Genomic DNA, 23,020 nt, shown 5'->3' with positions numbered 1-23,020 from the left:
ACGTGCTTGTGGTCCCAGCTATTAGGGAGGCTGAAGCAGGAGGATTGCTTGAGGCTATGAGGCAGAGGTTACAGTAAGCTGAGATCACACCACTGCACTCCAGCCTGGGTGACAGGGCAAGACTCTGTTTCAAAAAATAAAAATCCAATAGCTTATAATGAATTCTGATGTAAATTTTGAGATGATAATATATTAAGGTATAAAGAAGAAAGTGAAAATCATTCATAATCTCATTACCCAAAGATAACTACTCATAACGTTTTGGTACATATGCTTCCTAATTCATAACCCACTCTGTCTCTCTCTCACACACAAAAATACACATAAAATAGTACACTTTACACACAGGTATAATTTTATTGTAACATTTTTATAAACACAGCTCCGTAATTTTTTAATTTAAAAATATTGTAGCTGGGTGTGATGGCTCATGCCTGTAATCTCAGCACTTTGGGAGGTCGAGGCGGGAGGATCACTTAAGGTCAAGAGTTCAAGACCAGCCTGCCAACATGGCAAAACCCCATCTCTACTAAAAATACAAAAAAACTAGCCAGGCGTGGTGGCGGGTGCCTATAATCCCAGCTACTCAGGAGGCTGAGGCAGGAGAATGGCATGAACCTGGGACGCAGAGCTTGCAGTGAGCCAAAATCACACCACTGCACTCCAGCCTGGGTGACAAAGCAAGACTCCGTCTCAAAAAAACAAAAAAACAAAAATTAGCCGGGCATGGTGGTGGGTGCCTGTGGTCCCATCTACACGGGAGGCTGAGGCAGGAGAATTGCTTGAACCCAGGAGGCAGAGGTTGCAGTGAGCTGAGATCGCACCACTGCACTCCAGCCTGGGTGACAGAGCGAGACTCTGTCTAAAAAAAAGAAAAATAAAAAATAAAAATACTGTGAATATCTTTTTTGAATAATATTTCTATAAAATATTATACATCTTAGTTTTAAGATTTTGGTTTCTACTCTTTGGGGTAACAGGTATACTTCTTGCTGAAATGGATTGTCTCAGTGTCTTTGTGATTTTCTTTCTGTCCCATATAGGCTGTTGCTTTTGGAAGGGGGGCCTGGATCTCCCTCCTGTTTGCTTGGGGGCAAACACATAGTATCATGGGGTTATGAAGACATGTTGCCTGCGCCAGATAGCAACACTGGCTCCAGTTCTGAAAATAAAGGTAATGTAAAAGTTTTTGTCCTGTGATTAATAGTAAGATGTAAATAAAGTGGTTTTAGATCACTGTAGCAAATGACTGGGATATAACTTTGTGTGTTCCTTTTAATTAAGAGCTCAAGATTTCTATTCAGTATGTTCATTGCCTGCTTTATCAGTAAAAGTATAAAAGCTGATACTGGTGATGTAAGAAAATGGATAGGTTTTATTATCACAAGGAAAAGGTATCATCCATACACTCTTGCCAAGGAGCCATGAATTACTTAAATTGACTACTGGATATTTGAGTTTGGGTATGATAGCCTTAAGTTGAACTTTCTTGTCTGCTAATAGAATATCAGGTCTTACTGCTTGATAATATTTCCTTTAGTAATTTTTCTGTGTGTTAATGAGCTCTCCTGTTCTAAAAGCAAAAAATGAAGAGGTTCAAGGGAGCATGCATTGTTAACATCTCCTTTAAACAAGTAGGCTAGGTTAAAATGTTTTTACAGAGCTTTACAATATTACATGTCAGTTTCTTACATTATCTCAACAAATGGCAGAAGCTGTCTTAACTGGCTTGCCAGATGGGTTAGACCTCTCCATTCACTCAATAAAATGTCTAGGCTGCTGCCCTGCCGTGGTCCACTGAACCCACAGGGCTGGTCAGCTCTGCTCCCACCAGCGGAGTTGCAGGCTTGCTCCCAAACCAGTTTGTTAATTGTAACTGGTACTTACTGTTGTGATAATATCATTAAATCTTACATAACTGATGAAATAGGAATGAAAAAAAAAAAAAGGAAATAGTTGCCATTAAGAAGTTGAATGTTTTAGAAAGACTCCACGAAGTGAGTCTCTAAGAAACTGGCGTTCATCAGGTGTGGGATTGAGAGTCTGTTCCTCCCTCCCTTTCATTTCCCACCCTCCATGGGGCAGCCTTCCTGGGCAACCCCACCAGCACAGAGGAGAATCTAAGCGGCAGGCCCCCTCGCATCTCTCAGCCCAGGGCTTGTGCCTTTCCATGGTCTACTATTTCTTCTAAACAGGCATGCGAGTGTGTGGAGAAGAAGAGGCAAGGCTTTTAGGTATGATTTATTTCCTTCACTGACTCAACCAGAGTCAGCAGGAGAGGGAGATGCCTGCAGTACCCAAGAAGTTCTCAGACATTATAGGCTCCAACTTCTTAACACAGAAAACGTCTTTCTTGATTTTCTCCTTTTAAAAAACTCCATTTGGTATCTTCCTGGGTGTAGTTTCTCACTGAGGAGGATGGTATTAAGCTGGTCTGTTTGCTTTCATTTTCCTGAACCTTTGGTTTTGCATCTAGGGAGAGAATGGTTTTCTTTTTTTCTCTCTCTCTTTTTTTTCTTTTCTTGTTTTTCTTTTTTTTTCGAGATGGGGTCTTGCTCTATTGCCCAAGTTGGAGTGCAGCGGTGCAATCACAACTGCAGCCTCGGCTTTCCAGGCTCAAGCCATCCTTCCACCTTAGCCTTCTAGGTAGCTGGGACCACAGGCACACACCAACAGGCCTGGATTATTTCTTTGTTTGTTTGTTTGTTTGTTTGTTTATGTAGAGACTAGGATCTCGCTTTGTTGCCCAAGCTGGTCTTTAACTCCTAGGCTCAAGCCATCCTCCCATCACCTCTGCTTCCTGAAGTGCCAGGATTACAGGTGCGAGCCACGGCACCTGGCCTGTTTTTCTTATAATAGTTTTTAGACTAATTTACGTAATTTTTTTTTTTTTTTTTTTGAGATGGAGGTTCGCTCTCGTCGCCCAGGCTAGAGTGCAATGGCGCGATCTTGGCTCACTACAACCCCTGCCTCCCAGGTTCAAGCGATTCTCCTGCCTCAGCCTCCATGGTAGCTGGGATTACAAGTGCCCACCACCATGCCTGGCTAATTTGTGTGTTTTTAGTAGAGATGGGGTTTCGCCATGTTGGCCAGGCTGGTCTTGAACTCCTGACTTCAGGTGATCTGCCTGCCTTGGCCTCCCAAAGTGTTGGGATTACAGACATGAGCCACCGTGCCCAGCTGCAATGTAACTTGTAATATTGGAACATTCTACATTTGACTGAAGTTGAGAGAACACTATAATAAGCCCTGTGTACTCATTACTCAGCTTCAACAAGTATGTACTCCTGGCCAATCTTGTTTTGTTTGTCCTTTTCACTTCTGCCCCTCGACAGAGCCATGCCCAGAAGGCCTTGGGCCTTAATCTAAAGATTGAGGAATAAATGTAGTCTATGAGCTTTAAATTACAATGTTTAAGGTGTGAAATTAGTGTTTTAAAAATGGTTACCCACTTTAACGAATTTTTTTATTGAGGAACCAATAGGTACAGGTCCCAGTTGTCTCAGATTAGTAGACTGAATTTTTAAGCTAATAGCATTTTTAGTACTAATTTGATGGTGTGACATTGCATTTCCTCCAGCTAAAATGGCATGCTTCAGGTGGAAAGACCCCACTTAAACATAGTGAGCAGAATGATTATGAAAATAAACACTGAAGGTTTTATCCATAAGCTCTATTTTAAGGCAAATTCTTTGGAATATGAGTTACTAAACCAATTACTATCATACAGAGAGATACTGTTTTAGATTGAGGAAGACAGAGCTAAGGGGAAACATATTGCTGTTTTAAAATAGAAAAGATATTAAACTTTTGTGCTGCGTCCCTCCAGAGACTAAAATTAGGATCTCTGAATGGAAAATCTACAGAAGCAGATTTTAATTTAGTGTATATCATTAGTATATTAACACAATTTCATTTGCCATTTATGGAATACTGGCTTTGCATCAGAGAGCAGTATAGATGTATTTACCTCTATTATCTCATCTGGCCATCACTGTAACCCTTGAGGTACTTATTATTATCCACATCTTACAGATGAAGAAACTGATGTTCAAAGAGATTCAGAGTCACTTACTGAGCTCATAAGAGCTCATGCCTCTCTTACTATGCAATTACTAATAAAAGTGTTGTACTGTATTCTTAGTCATTTCAAATTAGAATTAGGATTAGTCATTTCAAATTAGAATTAGGAATGACTTGACTCAGTACAAGCTTTTCAAAAAAAAAAGAAAGAAAAACATTTGGTGGGCTAAACCACATTCCCCTGCTGGTAACTATCTGACCTTATTTTGGTCCGTGGTCCACATGCATTTTGGATGTTTGATTTGGGGGTTCAAGCCATCTTCCCTGAAAGTCACACTGAAGCTCTTATTTTAGAAGTGAGAGGTAATCTTTCATTTAACCTCCTAATGGCTTTTTCATTAGAAAAAGCATGTTTATAATTCCAATTGAAAAAACATATATATAATTTACCTGTGAAAAAACGATTTCAGATGCTGACTTGGGACGCTGTCTCACGGCAGACGGTCTTTACCTGTATACTACTAACTCAGTTGGAAGAGGAGTAAGCAAATTGGGGTCTGGATTACATGGTACTCTCAGGTCAGTTGCATGGAACTTCCTAAATGATTGGGCTGGAACATTTTCCTCCTTACATAAATCTCTGAAGAAGACACTGGGGGTAAATTCCGACTTCCCATAGACTAGTAACTAAATAACAAGTCTGAACTAATTCAAATAATTCCAATCTTCTCTTATTGCCACCTTTCCCCATCTTGTTCTGTTAATGCATTTTAGCCTTGTTTTGGCCCAGAAGAGTTTGATAGCCCTAAGATCATTGTTTCCAGCCAGAAAGTCCTCTGTGATAAGTTTTTTTGTAACAATATCAGTGACTTCTCCATGTTGATAAGTGGACATTTTTCTACTTAAGTCTCTTTGAACTTAGGTTTGACATTGGATTGGCAAGTGATTTTCAGTTGGGATATAAGATCTATAAACTGTTGCCAAAAGAAACTGCAGTTTGAGAGCCTTGTATACATTTAGATCTTTTCCCCCAACTTTTTCTCCCCTCTAAGTTATTGTGGAAAGTCAATATTTGCTATAGTTTTGCAGTCCTCAAATTGATGTAATACATTCACTTTCCTTCAGATGTTCTACATACTTAATCATTTTTTAAAATTAGGTCAAAAATGTTGTTTATGTCTGTTGTAGCTTGTGTGAGGTTCCGACATAGCCGGGTGATTCAGCCTGTGCTCCGTTTCCTTCCACAGAGGCTTTGTGTACTGCCGGAATGAGGAGTTGGAACCAGGATGGGTGGCTTTTGGCAGTGGCAGTCTTCTCCACCGGCCTGTCTCTTTCGATAATAAACCTCACTCCCTTTTCCAGGTCATTGACCAGAACACCCTTCAGGTAAACAGAAAACCAAGGCATTTAAAAAATATATATATTTTAGAGACAATAAAGTTCGTTCCTGACATCATCAGAAGTAATAATAATACAGTTGGTATATTTTCCTCCCAGAGTGGCATCCTTTTAATTGTTATAGTTTGGGCATTCTGCTTTTTATTTAATGTCTTAGACTTTTCCCATATGAACTGAGTGAATGTGTTCTCTAAGTTTCTACAGCCTACAACAAACTTTTTTTTATAATTAAGAAAAAATTCTAAACAGTCAAAGATGGTATAAATACTAGCTTTTTTTTTTTTTTTCTTTTTTCTTTTTTTGAACGAGATCTATTTTGGGAAGGCATCATTTCCTTATTCAATTTGTTCTAAACAGCCTCTCTGTGGGAAAGGGAGCTTTGAAATGAGTGTAGAGTAAAATCATTGTGTGCTAGGGATTGAGAGCTTGGCTTTAGTGCTCTCGTAAGCACTCTGCTATGGCACTTGCTATCTTACACTGCAGTTACCTGCTTTTCTGTCAAACTTCACTGACCATGCACACCTTTAGGTATGGACCCTGTCCTACTCATCTGTATATCCCTAGAACATAACACAGTACCTGACATTTGACTGATAATAACAACAATGATGGTAACTACCATTCCTCAGTATCTCCTATTTGCTAGGCCCTGGCCTAGGCAATTTACCTACTCTTCCTCTTCCTACCTGTGAGGCATTACTATGTAGGTTTATCTTACAGATAAGGCAACTGAGTCTAGGCACCTAGTAAGCATTCAGTAAATGTTTATTGTTGAGTGAAAGAATACAGCTCAGAGAGGTTAAGTAACTTGCCTAAGGCCATACAGCCAATAGTAGCAGCACCAGAACTTGAACCTTTGGTTCTCTGCCCAGGAGTTTGAACTCTTTACACTGCAACTTTCTGCCTTTCAAACAAAGTTGGATTAAATGATTAGAGGTGGCATCTGTGGAGTGCTCAGAGAGTAGTCATATCTAGAAATTAAGTGTAATGTTACATTTCTTCTTGTCACTCAACTGCCTGTCCTAGAGAACAGGGACTGAGTCTTGTTCACCACTGTCATCTCCAGAGCACAATAGTAGGTGCTCAATAATTGTTGGATGAATAAAATGAACAAATTAACAAATAGATGCCCAATTAACCTAATTTCTTGTCACAAGTACAGTCAGATGAGAATGTCTCATACTCATTTGAAATAGAAGTTATAAGACTGGAAGTTAAACAGATGTTAAATCTCAGAACATGGTTTACATTTGAAGTAATTCCGGGTTCCTCAGTGTTGTTGCAGAAACTTTGACACTGTCCAGGAAAGCAGGGCTGTAGGTCACAAACTAGATATGTGCATTGGAATGGAGCACTTTGGGGATAACACAGGCCAATTAGTAGCTGTCAACTTTCTAGTCTTCCTGGCACTGTAGGTTCAAAGTATGGCTACATCAACTAAATGAGTTTTTACTTTTGAGCTAGACAAAACAGGTCTGGAAAAAAGTTCATGTGAAATCACTTGAGGGGTCAGAGATAGCCTTGGGAAAACTAGTGCCCCCTCCCAAAGTAATGGGGAATTGAACACTGTTCTTCTGTTCTCTGAAGGCATCTGACCTTCTCTAATTATTTTTATTTTGAGTTTCTCAGCTCTTCTATTTCTGGATTTTTTTTTTTTTTTAAACCTAGCCAGCAGGTTTTTGTGGTCCTAATGTTCCATCATTTTAAGTGCTTATCTTTGGCAGTAAAAATTAGTATGTAGCTACACATTTAACGTGAAATGATGCAAAGCTTATTCATTATGCTGAAACAGAAGGATGTTTAATATTAGAAACACGTGCCTTCATGTTTAATATACAGAATTGGTGTTTCTTTTTTCTTCCTGATGGACTTGGTGCATTTCAGTAAGCCCTTCTGTGCTAAGTTAGGATCTGTCATGGGCCTTTATATTTTTTACTTTGTTTCTCCTTCTCCCTCTTCTCAGCTTTTCCTCTTGGCTTTCTTTTGCTGTCTTTTTTTCCTTCTTTCCATATTCATTAAATAACTTTGAGTTAGGCTTTCCATTAGGTACTGGAGATATAGAGGTGAACAAGACACAGTTCTTGTCCTTTAAATAAAATTATCTTAATTTCATTTACTAAAGAAATTTCAGAAAGTACTGCTTCTCTAAAACTTTGTTTTTAATAAGTGTTAGATACAACACATATGCATAACAGATTCAAAGTGTTTAGTAAATACTTTTTCCTATTAAAAAATAATTTGAATTAATCCCAAGAACCTTTTCATCTGCATTGCCCATTGTATGAACTTTCATATTTTTGCTATGTAATTTGTGTATATTATTCTTAGAGATAAATATCCATTCTATTTTGACCAGAAAGCCTAGTGAATTCTCACCTTGGACATAATGGCATTCATGATGAGCTGATAGGATTAATCAGAATTTATATGTGGCTCTAATGGAGATTTCCTCCCTTTCATGCCCAGGTGTGCCAGGTGGTGCCAATGCCAGCCAATCACCTCCCCATTGGCAGCACCATGAGCACTGTGCACCTGTCTTCAGATGGCACTTACTTCTATTGGATCTGGTCTCCTGCCAGCCTGAATGAGAAAACACCAAAGGGACATTCTGTCTTCATGGACATTTTTGAACTTGTGGTAAGTTTGAACTTTCTCGCTTGTGTCTTTGCAGAAACATTTCTGTTTGCTTTCTTTTTATATTGGTGTGCAAAGGGCCTAAGAACCTTGCAGCATGTATAGTGTGTTCAGTGTTTCCTTAAAATTGATTTTTCTCTTAGATGCCTTTGAAGGTTTCTTTGTTTGGAGTCATATGACGTAAGTAGAGCCAAACTTTCTGAAGGTTAATCTGGTGACTGGAGATAACATTATTTAATGTGTAGACAGCAGGGTATTTAAGTAGAAATGCTCACGGGCTGTTGGAAATGTGGGACAACATTAGAGTAGCAAGAATGGGTCACAGATAGAAATTGGGAGTCTCTCAGAGAGATAACAACATTGTGACGTGTCATTTACCTTTTGGATATTAGCCAAATGCTCACTGAGAGCCAAGTGTGTTCTATCTAGTTGGTGGGAGTACAGAGATGGACAGGGTGGGCAGGGTTCTTGCCCAAATGTGATGTGTATTCAGGCCCCAGAGTTGGGTGGGTTGGGGTGATGGTGGTGGAGAGACATAAAGATTAACCATAAACAAGTGAGCAAATAAATGCACAAGATAATCCTAGTTAGTGAAGGAAAAGTAGTCGTGTACCAGATGAAGAGGCTGGGGAGTAGGTGAGGGAAGAACATTTCAGGAAGAGGAGACCACACATGCAAAGTGTCTGTGGCAGGAGCCAGCATGTTTTAGGTAGAAAAAGTGGGCCAGAGTGGCTGGAATGCAGAGAGAGGAGGAGGGCTTGGGGTAAGGAGCAGCTGGTAGCCACGGCACTTTAGATCCACACCATCCTGCACAGTGGCCGCTAGCCATACGTTGCTATTTAAATTTCACTTGAAATTTAATAAAATTAAAACTGGAGTGGCTTAGCTCTATTAGCCACAGTTCAAGTGCTCAGTAGCCATATGGCTAGTGGCTTCTTCGTTAAACAGCAAAGATATAGACCATTTCCATCATGAAGAATGTTCTTTTGGACAGAGCTGGTCTAGGTAGTATTTGTAGAGACTTACAAAAGAACAAATTGCCCCAAGCCAGGTCTGTGACAAAACTTTTTTTCATGAGATAATTTACAGTCTCCTTTTGGGAAGAAATTAGCATTCCTTAAAAAAAAAAAAAAAAAAAACCAAAGCAATTTTCTAATAAATTATAACAGGATTAAAACATGTTCTGGGAAACCAGTCATCCAACCCAACAGCAGACTATCAGTCAGGAGTCTTGTAACCTTTAACTGTGCATGTTCTTTTCCTAGTGAATCTCACAGTGTCCTCTAACCATTATCTTATAAAATGTCCCTGCCAGAGAGAATCTTTGAATTGGTCTGCTAGAGATTGAACATGTGTTCGTAATTGTCAGAAAAGCTTTTTTTTTTTTTTTCAAATTGGTTTTTAAACAGACTTACCAGCTGTTTAAGGAATTTTCATTTAGGTCTTGGCTGAGCACAGTGGCTCATGCCTGTAATCCCAGTGCTTGGGAGGCTGAGATGGAAGGATCTCTTGAGCCCAGGAGTTTTAAAAAGGGAGCTGGAACTTAAAGTGGCAGTGTTTGTCTGAGATGACGGTGCTCTGGTACACCTCATCCTCCCACCTCAGCCTCCCAAGTAGCTGGGACTTAGCTGAGCATGACCACACCCGGCTAATTTTTGTGTTTTTTTGTAGAGACAGGGTTTCACCATGTTGCTTGGGCTGGCTTCGAACTCCTGAGCTCAAGTGATCAGCATGCCTCAGCCTCCCAAAGTGCTAGGATAACAGGCCTGAGCCACCACACCTGGCCTCCCTCTTTCTTTTCTGATTCCACCTAGCATATTGATTTCCTTTGTTTTAGTTTTTCTTTTAGTTACCTTTGTAATTTACAGTTAAACCTTTATTTCTTGTTCATGAACTCTAGGCAGTATCTCTTATCCCCCTACTTTAGAAGATAAGATGGAGAGTGTAGTGCCCTTTCTCATACTTCTTTGTGGAGAAAGCCAAGTATACATTTAGGGGAATACCAGAGGAAGAGAGATGACTCACCCCACCAACCTTAGAGCATCTTAGCAACTGGGAGATCAGATGTGGTGCAGAGCCATTGTGAGACAAGGTGGTAGAAAGAGTTTACATAAGGGCCTGCAGGCCCCCTTCCTGTTCACACATTTGCATTCAGATGCTAGCTGTCCAGGCCCAAGACTTAGTTATTTTCTGAAGAAACTGAATGACCCTGTTTGAAAAAAGACCTCTCATACTGATGTTGGGGTCATCTAAGGGAAAAGACTTGCCTCTCTGGTGAATCACCCATAAGTGATGTCTTCCAGCAAGCAAGCCTCAACCCTGTCCACAGAATTCCTGATTAGTGCTGAACTGTTAAAAAAAAAGAGCAGACAAAATAAAAACCCAAACAAACAAAATTCCAAACTTTGGAGAGGTATGTGTGTGGAGGGGAGGCAAATAGGTTAAAAAAAATAGTGCTAATGATTGAAGCCAGGGGTTCAGCACATAGGAAGCTCATTATTCTATTCTTTCTTCTTTTGTGTATATTGAAAATTTTCCCTAATAAAAAGTTTTAAAATTAAACAAAAAAAGCAGACTACCAAGGATTACTAGAAAAGTGAGGAAAGCTTCTAATATGAAGGTTAAAAATGAGAAAAAGTTAAAAAACAGCTAACTGGTCTCCCGCCACCCAAGATGCTGAAAGGAAAGAAGGCCAAGGCGGGGAAGGTGGCTCTGGCCCCTGCTGTTGTGAAGAAGCGGGAGGCCAAGAAAGTGGTGAATTTTGAAAAAAGGCCTAAGAATTTTGGCATTGGACAGGACATTCAGCCCAAAAGAGACCTCACCTACTTTGTGAAATGGCCTGCTATGTCAGGTTGCAGCGGCAGAGAGCCATCCTCTATAAGCAGCTGAAAGTGCCTCCTGCGATTAACCAGTTCACCCAGACCCTGAACCGCCAAACAGCTACTCAGCTGCTTAAGCTGGCCCACAAGTACAGACCAGAGACAAAGCAAGAGAAGAAGCAGAGGCTGTTGGCCCAGGCTGAGAAGAGAGCTGTTGGCAAAGGGGACATCCCCACTAAGAGACCACCTGCCACCTTGGTAGAGAACAAGAAAGCTCAGCTGGTGGTAATTGCACACAACGTGGATTCCTTCGAGCTGGTTGTCTTCTTGCCTGCCCTGTGTTGTAAAATGGGGTCCCTTACTGCATTATCAAGGGGAAGGGAAGACTGGGCCGTCTAGTCCACAGGAAGACCTATACCACTGTCTCCTTCACACAGGTGAACTTGGAAGACAAAGGAGCTTTGGCTAAGCTGGTGGAAGCTATCAGGACCAATGACAACGGCAGATACAATGAGATCCGCTGTCACTGGGGAGGCAGTATCTTGGGTCCCAAGTCTGTGGCTTCCATCGACAAGCTCGAAAAGGCAAAGGCTAAAGAACTTGCCACTAAACTGGGTTAAACGCATACTGTTGAGTTTTCTGTATATAAAATTAAAATAATACAAATTTTCCTTAAGAAAAAAAAAAACCAGCTAGCTGAAGAAATAGACTAAAACTTCACATAAGCACTAATTGCTCTGTGAGATATGTGAAGATATTGCATTCATATTATAAAACAGGAAAGGATGCCTCAAAAAGGAATTATCAGGGAATGAGAAAATTACAACTATGATTATCCAAATTTGAAAATTAGTAAAAGAGTTAAGAAATATTTGAGAAAGGACAAGTAGATAACAGTAAATATGAGAGAAAAGATAAAAGATGTGTGGAGCCATCCATCTAAAGTCTTGCTAATAGGAGTTCCAAAAAGAACAGAAAATAAAGAGGATGACATGATGAAGAAATAATATAGGCGGGAGTCTGGGTGCGGTGGCTCACACCTGTAATCCCAACACTTTGGGAGGCTGAGGTGGGCAGATCACGAGGTCGGGAGTTCGAGACCAGCCTGGCCAACATGGTGAAACCCTGACCCTACTAAAAATACAAAAATTAGCTGGGCATGGTAGTGGACACCTGTAAAGCCCAGCTACTAGGAGACTGAGGCAGGAGAATAGTTTGAACCTGGGAGGCTCCCCCAAGGCGGAGCTGAGATGGTGCCATTGCACTCCAGCCTGGGCAACAGGGCGAGACTCCATCTCAAAAAAAAAGAAGTAATACAGGCTGGGTACAGTAGTTCATGCCTATAATGCTAGTAGGGCCAAGAAGTTCAAGACCAGCCTGAGCAACATAGTGGGATGCTACCTCTACACATTTTTTTTTAGATTATTCAGGCATGATGGCACACTGCTGTAGTCGTAGCTACTCAGGAGGCTGAGGCGGGAGGATTGCTTGAGCCCTGGAGGTCAAGACTGCAGTGAGCTGTGATTGCACCACTGCATTCCAGCCTGAGTGACAGAGTGAGAACCTGTCTCAGAAAGAAAAAAAAAAAAAAAAAAAGAAACAATACAGGAAAGATTTCAGACCGAAGGATGTTGGCATCTGGATTAAAAGGTATCTGACACAGTGAATGCAAAATGCCCACACCATCATGAAATTGCAGATTACCAAGCATAAAAGAGGATTCTAAAGCTTCCAGAAATTAAAAATATATATATACACAAATGTTGAGCAATTTGAAAAGCACCAGGCTGTCCAGTAGCATTCCTGGATGCAAAAATGGAACAGTACTTTCAAAATTCTGAGGGAAATTGTTTTTGTTTGTTTGTTTGTTTCTTTTCTTTTTTTTTTTTTTTTTTGAGATGGAATATTCCTCTGTCACTCAGGCTGGAGTGCAATGGTATGATCTTGGCTCATTGCAACCTCCACCTCCCAGGCTGAAGTAATTCTCCAGCTTCAGCCTCCCTAGTAGCTGGGACTACAGGCCATCATGCCCAGCTAATTTTTGTATTTTTAGCAGAGATGGGGTTTCACCATGTTGGCCAGCCTGGTCTCAAACTCCTGACCTCAAGTGATCCACCCCCTTGGCCTCCCAAAGTGCTGGAATTACAGGCGTGAGCCACTGTGCCTGGCGTTGGATCTTCCTTTTTTTTTTTTTTTTTTTTTTTTGAGACGGAGTCTCGCTCTGTAGCCCAGGCTGGAGTGCAGTGGCCGGATCTCAGCTCACTGCAAGCTCCGCCTCCCGGGTTCACGCCATTCTCCTGCCTCAGCCTCCCGAGTAGCTGGGACTACAGGCGCTGCCACCTCGCCCGGCTATTTTTTGTATTTCTTAGTAGAGACGGGGTTTCACCGTGTTAGCCAGGATGGTCTCGATCTCCTGACCTCGTGATCCGCCCATCTCGGCCTCCCAAAGTGCTGGGATTACAGGCTTGAGCCACCGCGCCCGGCCTTGGATCTTCCTTTTTAATGTTCAGTGTCCCCTGCCTCCTGCCAGAAATTATTTTTCAACCTAGAAGTACATATTCAACCAACGTGTCAATCCACTATGAAGACAACATACAGATATATTTAGACATGTAGTTATATAATCAAAAGCTGATACCTGCCTTGTAGAACAATTAAAAAACAATCCCTGCCTGTGGCGTGAAATAAAAAGTTGGGGAGGAGGGAACCTGCTCTAGATTAAAATAACAATTTCTGAATAATTTTCAGAGTCTGAATAAAACAAACCAATTAAAAAAATCTTTTTGGAGATAATTTGAATATGAAAGTATTAGGAATATTAGATGAAACCAAGGGGCTTAGTCTTAGTTTACTTTGTTTGTTTGTTTGTTTATTTTTTGAGACAGAATCTCTCTGTCACCCAGCCTGGAGTGCAGTGGCTAGATCTCGGCTCACTGCAGCCTCAGACACCTGGGCTCAAGTGAACCTCCTACCTCAGCCTCCCAAGTAGCTGGGACTACAGGCACATGCCACTGTGCCTGGCTAATTTTGGCATTTTCTATAGAGATGGTGGTGGGAGGTTTCTCCATGTTGTCCAGGCTGGTGTTGAACTCTGGGCTTATTGGATCCTCCTGCCTCAGTCTCCCAAAGTGTTAGGATTACAGATGTGAGGTCCCTGCATCTGAACTTAGTCTAATTTTTAAGTATGATGGTGAAATATATAAGAAAATGTCTATATTTTTAGAGATGCTTAGTGAAGTATTCAGAATATTCAGAAATGAAATTGCGTGATGTCTGGGATACGCCTTAAAATAGTTGACAAAAAAAAAAAAATAGGAGGATAGGTTAAACAGCTGTGGCAATAGTTGAATCTGAATCATGGGTACATGGAGGTTCATTGTACTATTCTTTTTTTTGCATAATTTTGAAGTTTTTCATCATTAAAAAACTTTTTAAGTGTCACCCAGCCACTAATTTAGCAACTTTCCTAAAATGTTAACTTGGGAAGCTAAACATAGATATCTGGCTTGCTGCCTATGGTGCTTTCACAGAATGGAACACTGTGTAGCCATTAAAAGTATACAGCAGCCGGGCATGGTTGTCATGCCTGTAACCCCAGCACTTTTTTTTTTTTTTTGAGATGGAGTCTCGCTGTGTCACCCAGGCTGGAGTGCAGTGGCACTGTCTCAGCTCATTGCAACCACCACCTCCCAGGTTCAAGTGATTCTCCTACCTCAGCCTCCCAAGTAGCTGGGATTACAGGCGCCTGCCACCACACTGGCTATTTTTGTATTTTTAGTAGAGACAGAGTTTCACCATGTTGTCCAGGCTGGTCTTGAACTCCGGATCCCAGGTGATCCACCCGGCTCGACCTCACAAAGTGCTGGGATTACAGGCATAACTCACCACACCTGGCCAATCCAAGCACATTGGGAGGCTCAAGGTGGGAGGATCGCTTGAGTCTGGGATTTTGAGACCAGCCTGGGCAACATGCAACATAGTGAGACCTCATCTCTTAAGAAAAAAAAAAATTAATATAATTTTTTAAAAATTAAAAAAGGTACGAGGCAGATCTACCTAGAATGAAGTAGATTAATTTCCATGAGATATTGTTTAGTACAGAAAGCTAGGCTCAGAACACTGTGTGTATTCACTACCTGCTGTGTAATAAAAGTGGCTAGGGGACAGAATGTTTCTGCAATTGTCTTTCTTCTGTGTTAACAACTTTTCCTCTCTCAGTGGATTGTCCACCACAGCATACAGATACGTTAGACTATATCCCATCTTGAGAAAACAAAGCCAACTCTCCTGATTCCTGCCTACCTCCAGGCACTCTATTTTTTTGGCTCCCCATTATAGTGAAACTCTTGAAATCATTTATTTTCATTGTCATTGCCTCCTCTCCTTCCATTTTCTCTTGAACCCATCGCTCTTGATGCATCCTCGTCATGCCACCAAACAGTTCTCTGAAGTTCACCAGTGGCTCCCACATTACTGAATTCAGTGGTCCACTATTATTTGACATGGTTCATCACTTCTCCATTCTTGAAACTGTTTTCGCTCAGCTGTGGACACCCCATGATACTTCTACTTGCTGATTGTTCCTTCTGAGTCTTATTTGTAGGACCTCTTCTCTCGCTCTGTCTGCTTCTGTCAACTGTCTTAACTTCTTAGTTGATCTCCTCTTGTTTTGTGGCCTCAAACACCCGTATATGTTGATGATGCTCAAATTTTCTTCTCAGCCAAAACCTGCTACCAAAACTCTAGGTGCATATTGATGTGGCTGTTTGCTTGCATGTGCACAGAATATTAGACTTCCCCAGTTGGAAATCTGATGGTCACCTCAAGCTAAATATGCCCCCAGCTAAACTCCTGAGGTTAGCTCAGATTTCCTCCTTCCAAAATCTTTCCCATTTCAGATAATAGCATGTGTCTTTCCAGTGCTCACCAGAGACCTTTGGTGTCACTCTGGACTCTGCCTTCTCCCCCTACCCCTGCCAAATTCCATATCTAGTCAGCAAATACTGTCTACTCTATCTTCAAAATGTATCCCATCCCATTACTTCTATAGAGGTGCTGAATGATTGGGCCCCCATTGCACCTACACCCTCTGTACTGCCATCCACTGCACCTACCACCTGTTGCACCTACACCCTCTGCACCTACATCCACTGCACCTACACCTTCTGCACCTACATCCACTGCACCTACACCCTCTGCACCTACACCATCTGTACCTACATCCACTGCACCTACACCCTCTGCACCTACACCATCTGCACCTACATCCACTGCACCTACACCTTCTACACCTACATCCACTGCACCTACACCCTCTGCACCTACACCATCTGCACCTACATCCACTGCATCTATACCCTCTGCACCTACATCCACTGCACCTACACCCTCTGCAGTTACCACTTGCTGCACCTATACCCTCTGCACCTATACTGTCTCCATCTACACCATCTGCACCTACATCCACTGCACCCATACCCTCTGCACCTACACCATCTGCACCTACATCCACTGCACCTATACCCTCTGCACCTACATCCACTGCACCTACACCCTCTGCAGTTACCACTTACTGCACCTACACCCTCTGCACCTGCACCGTCAGCATCTACACCATCTGCACCTACACCATCTGCACCTACATGCACTGCACCCATACCCTCTGCACCTACACCATCTATCTGCACCTATATCCACTGCACCTACACCCTCTGCAGTTACCACTTGCTGCACCTACACCCTCTGCACCTACACCGTCTGCATCTACACCATCTGCACCTACATCCACTGCACCCATATCCTCTGCACCTACACCATCTGCACCTACATCCACTGCACCTACACCTTCTGCACCTATATCCACTGCACCTACACCATCTGCACCTACATCCACTGCACCTACACCCTCTGCACCTACACTTTCTGCACCTACATCCACTGCACCTACACCCTCTGCACCTATACCGTCTGCACCTATACCATCTGCACCTACATCCACTGTACCCACACCCTCTGCACCTACACCCTCTGCACCTACATCCACTGCACCTACACCCTCTGCACTTACCACTTGCTGCACCTACATCCAATGCACCTACATCCACTGCACTTACATCTACTGCACCTACACCCTCTGCTCCTACCACCTGCTGCACCTACACCCTCTGCACCTACCATACCTTCTTGTTCATGCCGCTTAGCCATGCTTCCTCCATGTTACTCACACACACCAAGTATGTTCCCCCTCTGTCCCCTTGTGCTGGAATATTGGACTATAGATAACCACATGGCTGTTTCTCTCACTTTTTAAATATCTCTGCTCAAATATAACCTTATCAGGCCAGGCACAGTGGCTCACACCTGTAATCCCAGCACTTTGGGAGGCCAAGGTGGGAGGATAGCTTGAGGCCAAGGATTTGAGACCAGCCTAGGCAACAGAGTGAGACCACATCACTACAAATATTTTTATATATATATATTTTAGTTTAATGGTGCACATCCGTAGTCCCAGCTATTTGGAGAGCTAAGGTGGGAGGATTGCTTGAGCCCAGGAGTTTAAGGCTGCAGAGAAGTACAGTCACACCACTGCACACAGCCTGGGCAGTGGAGTGAGACAGACCCTGTCTCAAAAAAAAAGAAAAAGAGGGCCGGGTACAGTGGCTCATGCCTATAATCTCAGCATTTTGGGAGGCTAAAACAGGAAGATCACTTGAAGCCAGGAGTTCAAGACCAGCCTGGGCAACAAAGTGAGGCCCTGTCTCTATTTAAAAAAAAAAAAAATTACCATTAGCCAGTTGCTGAGGTAGAAGGATCACTTCAGTCACTTCAGTCCAGGAGTCCAAGGCTGTAGTGAGCCAGGATTACACCACTGCATTCCAGCCTGGGTAACAAAGCAAGACCCTATCTCTCAAAAAAAAAAATCACCTTACCAGAAAGACTTTTCTGTACGAAATATTTCATGTAAAACAAAAGACCATTCTATATGAAATATTTTGTATAAAATAAATCCTCTCTATCCTCTTTGCCCTGCTTTAGTTTTCTTCTTACTACTCATTTATTTGCTTTTTTATTGACTGTCTCCCCTGCTTAGAATGTCAGCTCCAGCACCAAAGGGATTTTTGTTTCTCTCTCTCTCTCTTTTTTTTTTGAGACGGGATTTCGCTATGTTGCCCCAGCTAGCCTTGAACTCCTGGACTCAAGTAGTCCAGCCTGCCTTGGCTTCCCAAAGTGCTGTGGCTGTAGATATGAGCCACCGTGCCCTCTGGTGCTAGAATAGTACCCAGCACACAGTAGATGCTTATTAAATGTTTGCTAAATGAATGAATGGATGAAACATCACAAGAGACTGGAGGCATTGGTTTCCCTGGGGAAGGGAACTGGTTGGGGCAAGACTTACTTGCCACCATTGATCTTTTCATGTGTTTTTAAAGTTTAACAATGGGCTCTTTAGAAAAATTAACTTTTAAAAAAGGAATTTTTTATAAAAAGGAGAACTTGTTTAACAGCATTGAATTCTGCTGGAGAAGTCAAGGTCAGACTGAAAGAGGCCTTTTGAATTATAATATGGAGGCCGTTGTAGTGCTAACAAGAGCTGTTTTGGGGAATAATAGGAGTGGCAACCAGATGGAATTGGTTGAGGGTAAGGTAGGGAGGATAAGATGGAGAACAATAGATCTTTCTCTCCAGGGGTTTGATGTGAAAACAGGAGAGAAATTGGAAGGGGATGATGGAATGGACTGTGGGAACATTGAAATATTTTAATCTCATCTTTAAAAATTTAAGTTATTGAATAGATTTTAAAAAGTCACCTGTTTCTAAATTCACAAATGATAGGGCTTAGCCATAGACCTCCTGTGATTGGCTGGGCCAAACCAGGCAAAAAACTTTATGAAATGATGCTTTAGATGAAATGTTTCATAGAGTTCTAGCCCTGAAATTCTCTACTGAGTTATGATTAATCTTGGTTTCTAAATAATATAGATACTTGTCACATAGATGTGGCTAATAATAATTACTGGAAGGAATTAGATTTGCTGGGAATTATGATTTCACTCCGATACTTAGGAGTACTGATAAGTGCTCACTTCAGCAGCACAGACATCCAAATTGGAAAGATACAGAAAAGATTAGCATGGCCTATAAGAAAAGAAAAAAGAAGACCAGTCTGAGCAACAAAGTGAGACCTCATCTCTCCAAAAAATAAAAAAAAAATTAGCCAGGTGTGGTGGTGCACTATAGTCACAGCTACTTAGGGGGCTGAGGCAGGGGGATTGCTTGAGCCCAGAAGGTCAAGACTGTAGTGAGCTATGATTGCGCCACTGCACTCCAGCCTGGGTGACAGAGTGAGACCCTGTCTCCCCAGCACCACAAAAAAAAAGAAAGAAAACTAAGTACTGATAACTTTCTCTTCAAGGTTGGTAATAGCTATGTTGTTTTAATTAAAAATATTTTTAACATGATATTCACAGTTATACAACTCAGAAGGTACAAAAGTCTGTCACCTACTCTGCTTCCTAGCCCAGTTTCCCTCAGAGGCAAGTGAGGTTGGCATTTTCTTCTATATCCTTCCACAGACTGAGCACATACAAACAAATGCATGTATATATTTTGTTTTTCGTTTTCTGTTTTTTACACAAATGGTGATTTATTATACACATTCTTCTGTACCTTGCTCTATTATTGAAGTAAAATTCTACTTTAAAGCAAGATGGATTGATTGATTGATTTTGAGATAGAATCTTGTTCTGTCACCCAGGCTGGAGTACAGTGGCACGATCTCAGCTCACTGCAACCTCTGTCTCCCAGGTTCAATAAATCCTCCTGCCTCAGCCTCCTGAGTAGCTGAGATTACAGGCGCAAGCCACCACCACCACGCCCAGCTAATTTTTTTTTTTTTGAGACGGAGTCTTGCTCTGTTGCCCAGGCTGGAGTGCAATGGTGCAATCTCGGCTCACCACAACCTCCGCCTCCCTGGTTCAAGTGATTCTCCTGCCTCAGCCTCCTGAGTAGCTGGGATTACAGGTGCCACCACCAAGCCCAGCTAACTTTTGTATTTTTAATAGAGACAGGATTTCACCATGTTGGTCAGGCTGGTCTCAAACTCCTGACCTCAAGTGATCCACCCACCCCAGCCTCCCAAAGTGCTGGGATTATAGGCGTGAGCCACTGCGCCTGGCCCTCATTGGATATTTGAATTCCCTCAATAACATCCCTCATGAAAGATTTTTTTAATTTTTTTATTTTTTACACAGAGTTTCGCATTATTGCCCGGGCTGGAGTACAGTGGTGTGATCTTGGCTCACTGCAACCTCTGCCTCCTAGGTTCAAACAATTCTCCTGCCTCAGCCTCCCTAGTAGCTGGGATTACAGGTGCCCGCCACCACCCCTGGCTAATTTTTTGTATTTTTAGTAGAGACGGGGTTTCACTATGTTGGCCAGGCTGGTCTTAAACTCCTGACCTTGTGATCTGCCCGCCTCGGTCTCCCAAAGTGCTGGGATTATAGTATAGGTGTGAGCCCCCGCGCCCGGCCAAAAGATTTTTTCCTGGCATTTTTATTTTGTGGCATGCTAGTAATCCTAATCCACTGTATACAAATGGAAGCTTCTCATCCAGCCTTACTGATGTGAGTTCTGGGCACTTCATGCAGTAGCCTCAAGTTTAAGTAGCTATGTCTTCACATATTCATTCATCTCCTACATTACAAAGAGCCTTCTACATGCGAGGTAGTATCCTAGGAGCTGGTGATACAGTATAGAAAAGACAGTGAGATATCTGTCCTCATGAAGCTTACATTCTAGTGGAAGAGACAGAAGCACAGTTTCAAGCAGTGGTAACTATTAAAAAGGAAGATGAAGTAAAGCAATAAAAAAATGATTTAGTGTGTGTTTGGTATAGGACTAATCTAGGTAATGATCAGGGGAGCCTCTCTAAGGAGGTGGTATTTGCATTGACACCTGAATAAAATAAAGGAATGAGCCATGTAAAGATCTGGCAGAAGAACATTACAGACAGGAAATGGCATGTGCAGAGGCCCCTGAGATAGGCATGAGGTTGGCATGTTGAGGAAGAACAAGAAGTCTGTGTGTCTCAAGTGGAGTGACGAGAGTGAGTAAAGGCAGATGAAGTTGGAGAGGTAGCCAGGGCCATATCTTATAGGGCCTTGCAAAGTATTGGGATTTTATTCTAAGTGATATGGGAGACTCCTGGAAAGTGTTGAGCAGGAAGATGATGGGATCTTGTTTTAAAGGTTCATTGTAGGTTTGGGGTAAAGAATAAAGCCAGAAGAGATTTAAAGAGACAAACCAAATGTATATAATGTCTAGGTTGTATCTTGTTTGGTTCCTGAATCAAACAGACCAACTGCCAACTGTAAAAAGTATTTTTTTTCCTTTTTTCTTTTTTTTTTTTTTTTTGAGATGGAGTGACGCTCTGTCGCCCAGGCTGGAGTGCAGTGGCGCAATCTCGGCTCACTGCAAGCTCAGCCTCCCGGGTTCACGCCATTCTCCTGCTTCAGCCTCCCAAGTAGCTGGGACTATAGGCACCCACCACCACGCCTGGCTAATTTTTTGTATTTTTAGTAGAGACGGGGTTTCACTGTGTTAGCCAGGATGGTCTCGATTTCCTGACCTCGTGATCTGCCCGCCTCACCCTCCCAAAGTGCTGCAGGTGTGAGCCACCATGCCCGGCTCTTTTTTCTTTTTTTTAAAGATGGGGTCTCACTATGTTGCCTAGGTTGTCCTTGAACTCCTGGGCTCAAGTGACCCTCCCACCTCAGCCTCCCAAAGTGCTAGGATTACAGACTTGAGCCACTGCACCTGGCCTGTAAAAAGTATTTTTGAGAAAATTGGGGAAATTGAATTATGGACTCAATATTAGATGATGTCAAGAATTATTGCTAATAATAAGTGTGATTACATTGTAGTTATTAAAGAAAATATCTATATTTTATAGTGATATACACTGAAATATGTGGGGGTGAAATGACAATGCCTGGGAGAGATGAAGCAAATATGTCAAAATCTTGATAACTGTTGTATCTAGAGTGGATATTACTTATTAGATAATATCTAATTACACTTAGATAATATCTAAGTGGATATTACTAGTTCTTTTTGTGTATATTTTAGTATTAAGAAAAATTTTGTAATGAAACATTTTTTAAAAGAATGTACCTTGCGAGAAGGGGGCAAGAATGGGATTAGTAGGAAGCTATTGCCACAGACCAGGTGAAAGATAATAATGTATTGGACTGAAGGTGAAGTAATGATGGAGGTGGTAAAAAGTGAACAGATTCAGGATATATTCTTTTAAAAATTGGTGACAAATCCTTTTATTGATCCCAGTGGTATCATGCAGCATCCAAAACTATCTGTGATTTGTTTCTTTTTTTTTGTTCTTTTTCTGAGATAGAATTTCGCTCTTGTTGCTCAGGCTGGAGTGCAATGGTGAGATCTTGGCTCACCACAGCCTTCACCTACCGGGTTCAAATGATTCCCCTGCCTCAGCCTCCTGAGTAGCTGGGACTACAGACATGCGCCACCATGCCCAGCTAATTTTTGTATTTTTAGTAGAGACAGGGTTTCACCATGTTGGTCAGGCTTGTCTCAAACTCCCGACTTCATGGGATCTGTCCTTCTCAGCCTCCCAAAATGTTATGATTACAAGTGTGAGCCACCGCATCCGGCCTGATTTCTTTATTATATTTTATTATTATTATTATTATTTGAGACAGAGTGTTGCTCTTTTGCCCAGGCTGGAGTGGAGTGGTGTGATCACAGTTCACTGCAGCCTAGAACCTTGCAGGCTCAAGCGATCTTCTCACCTCCGCCTCCCTCACAGCTGGGACCACCGGCACCTGCCACCATGACCAGCTAATTAAAAAAATTATTTTCTAGAGCCTATGATTGATTGATTGATTGATTTTTTTTTTTTGAGACTAGCTCTCACTCTGTCACTCAGGCTGGAGTGCAATGGTGTGATGATGGCTTACTGTAGCCTCAGCCTCCTGGGCTCAAGTGTTCCTCTCACCTAGCCTCCCAAGTAGCCGGGACCACAGGCACATGCCACCTTGCTGGGCTAATTCTGGTGTTTTTTGTAGAGATGGGGTTTCACCATGTTGCTCAGGTTGGTCTCAAACTCCTGAGCT

General features: G+C 42.0%; 1 protein-coding gene across 10 annotated transcripts in view; it reads left to right on the top strand.

Annotated features, from left to right (window-relative positions):
- The window catches only part of HECTD4 (HECT domain E3 ubiquitin protein ligase 4), a 226,425-nt gene that overhangs the window by 71,165 nt on the left and 132,240 nt on the right, over positions 1–23,020 (top strand). For 9 of the 10 annotated variants that reach the window (XR_012420694.1, XR_012420693.1, XR_012420695.1 and 6 more), the window contains exons 4-7: positions 1,044–1,174; positions 4,494–4,602; positions 5,271–5,409; positions 7,888–8,058. Coding sequence is in view for 7 of the 10 variants with exons in the window: in XM_045366002.3 (XP_045221937.2) it covers positions 1,044–1,174; positions 4,494–4,602; positions 5,271–5,409; positions 7,888–8,058 (550 nt within the window). In the remaining 3 variants the exon portion in view is untranslated. The remainder of the gene's footprint in view (positions 1–1,043; positions 1,175–4,493; positions 4,603–5,270; positions 5,410–7,887; positions 8,059–23,020) is intronic. The other variant, XM_074007934.1, reaches the window with a different exon arrangement.

Source organism: Macaca fascicularis, chromosome 11 (genome assembly GCF_037993035.2).
Source record: "Macaca fascicularis isolate 582-1 chromosome 11, T2T-MFA8v1.1".
NCBI lineage: Eukaryota > Metazoa > Chordata > Mammalia > Primates > Cercopithecidae > Macaca > Macaca fascicularis.
This window is presented reverse-complemented; position numbering and strand designations above follow the sequence as displayed.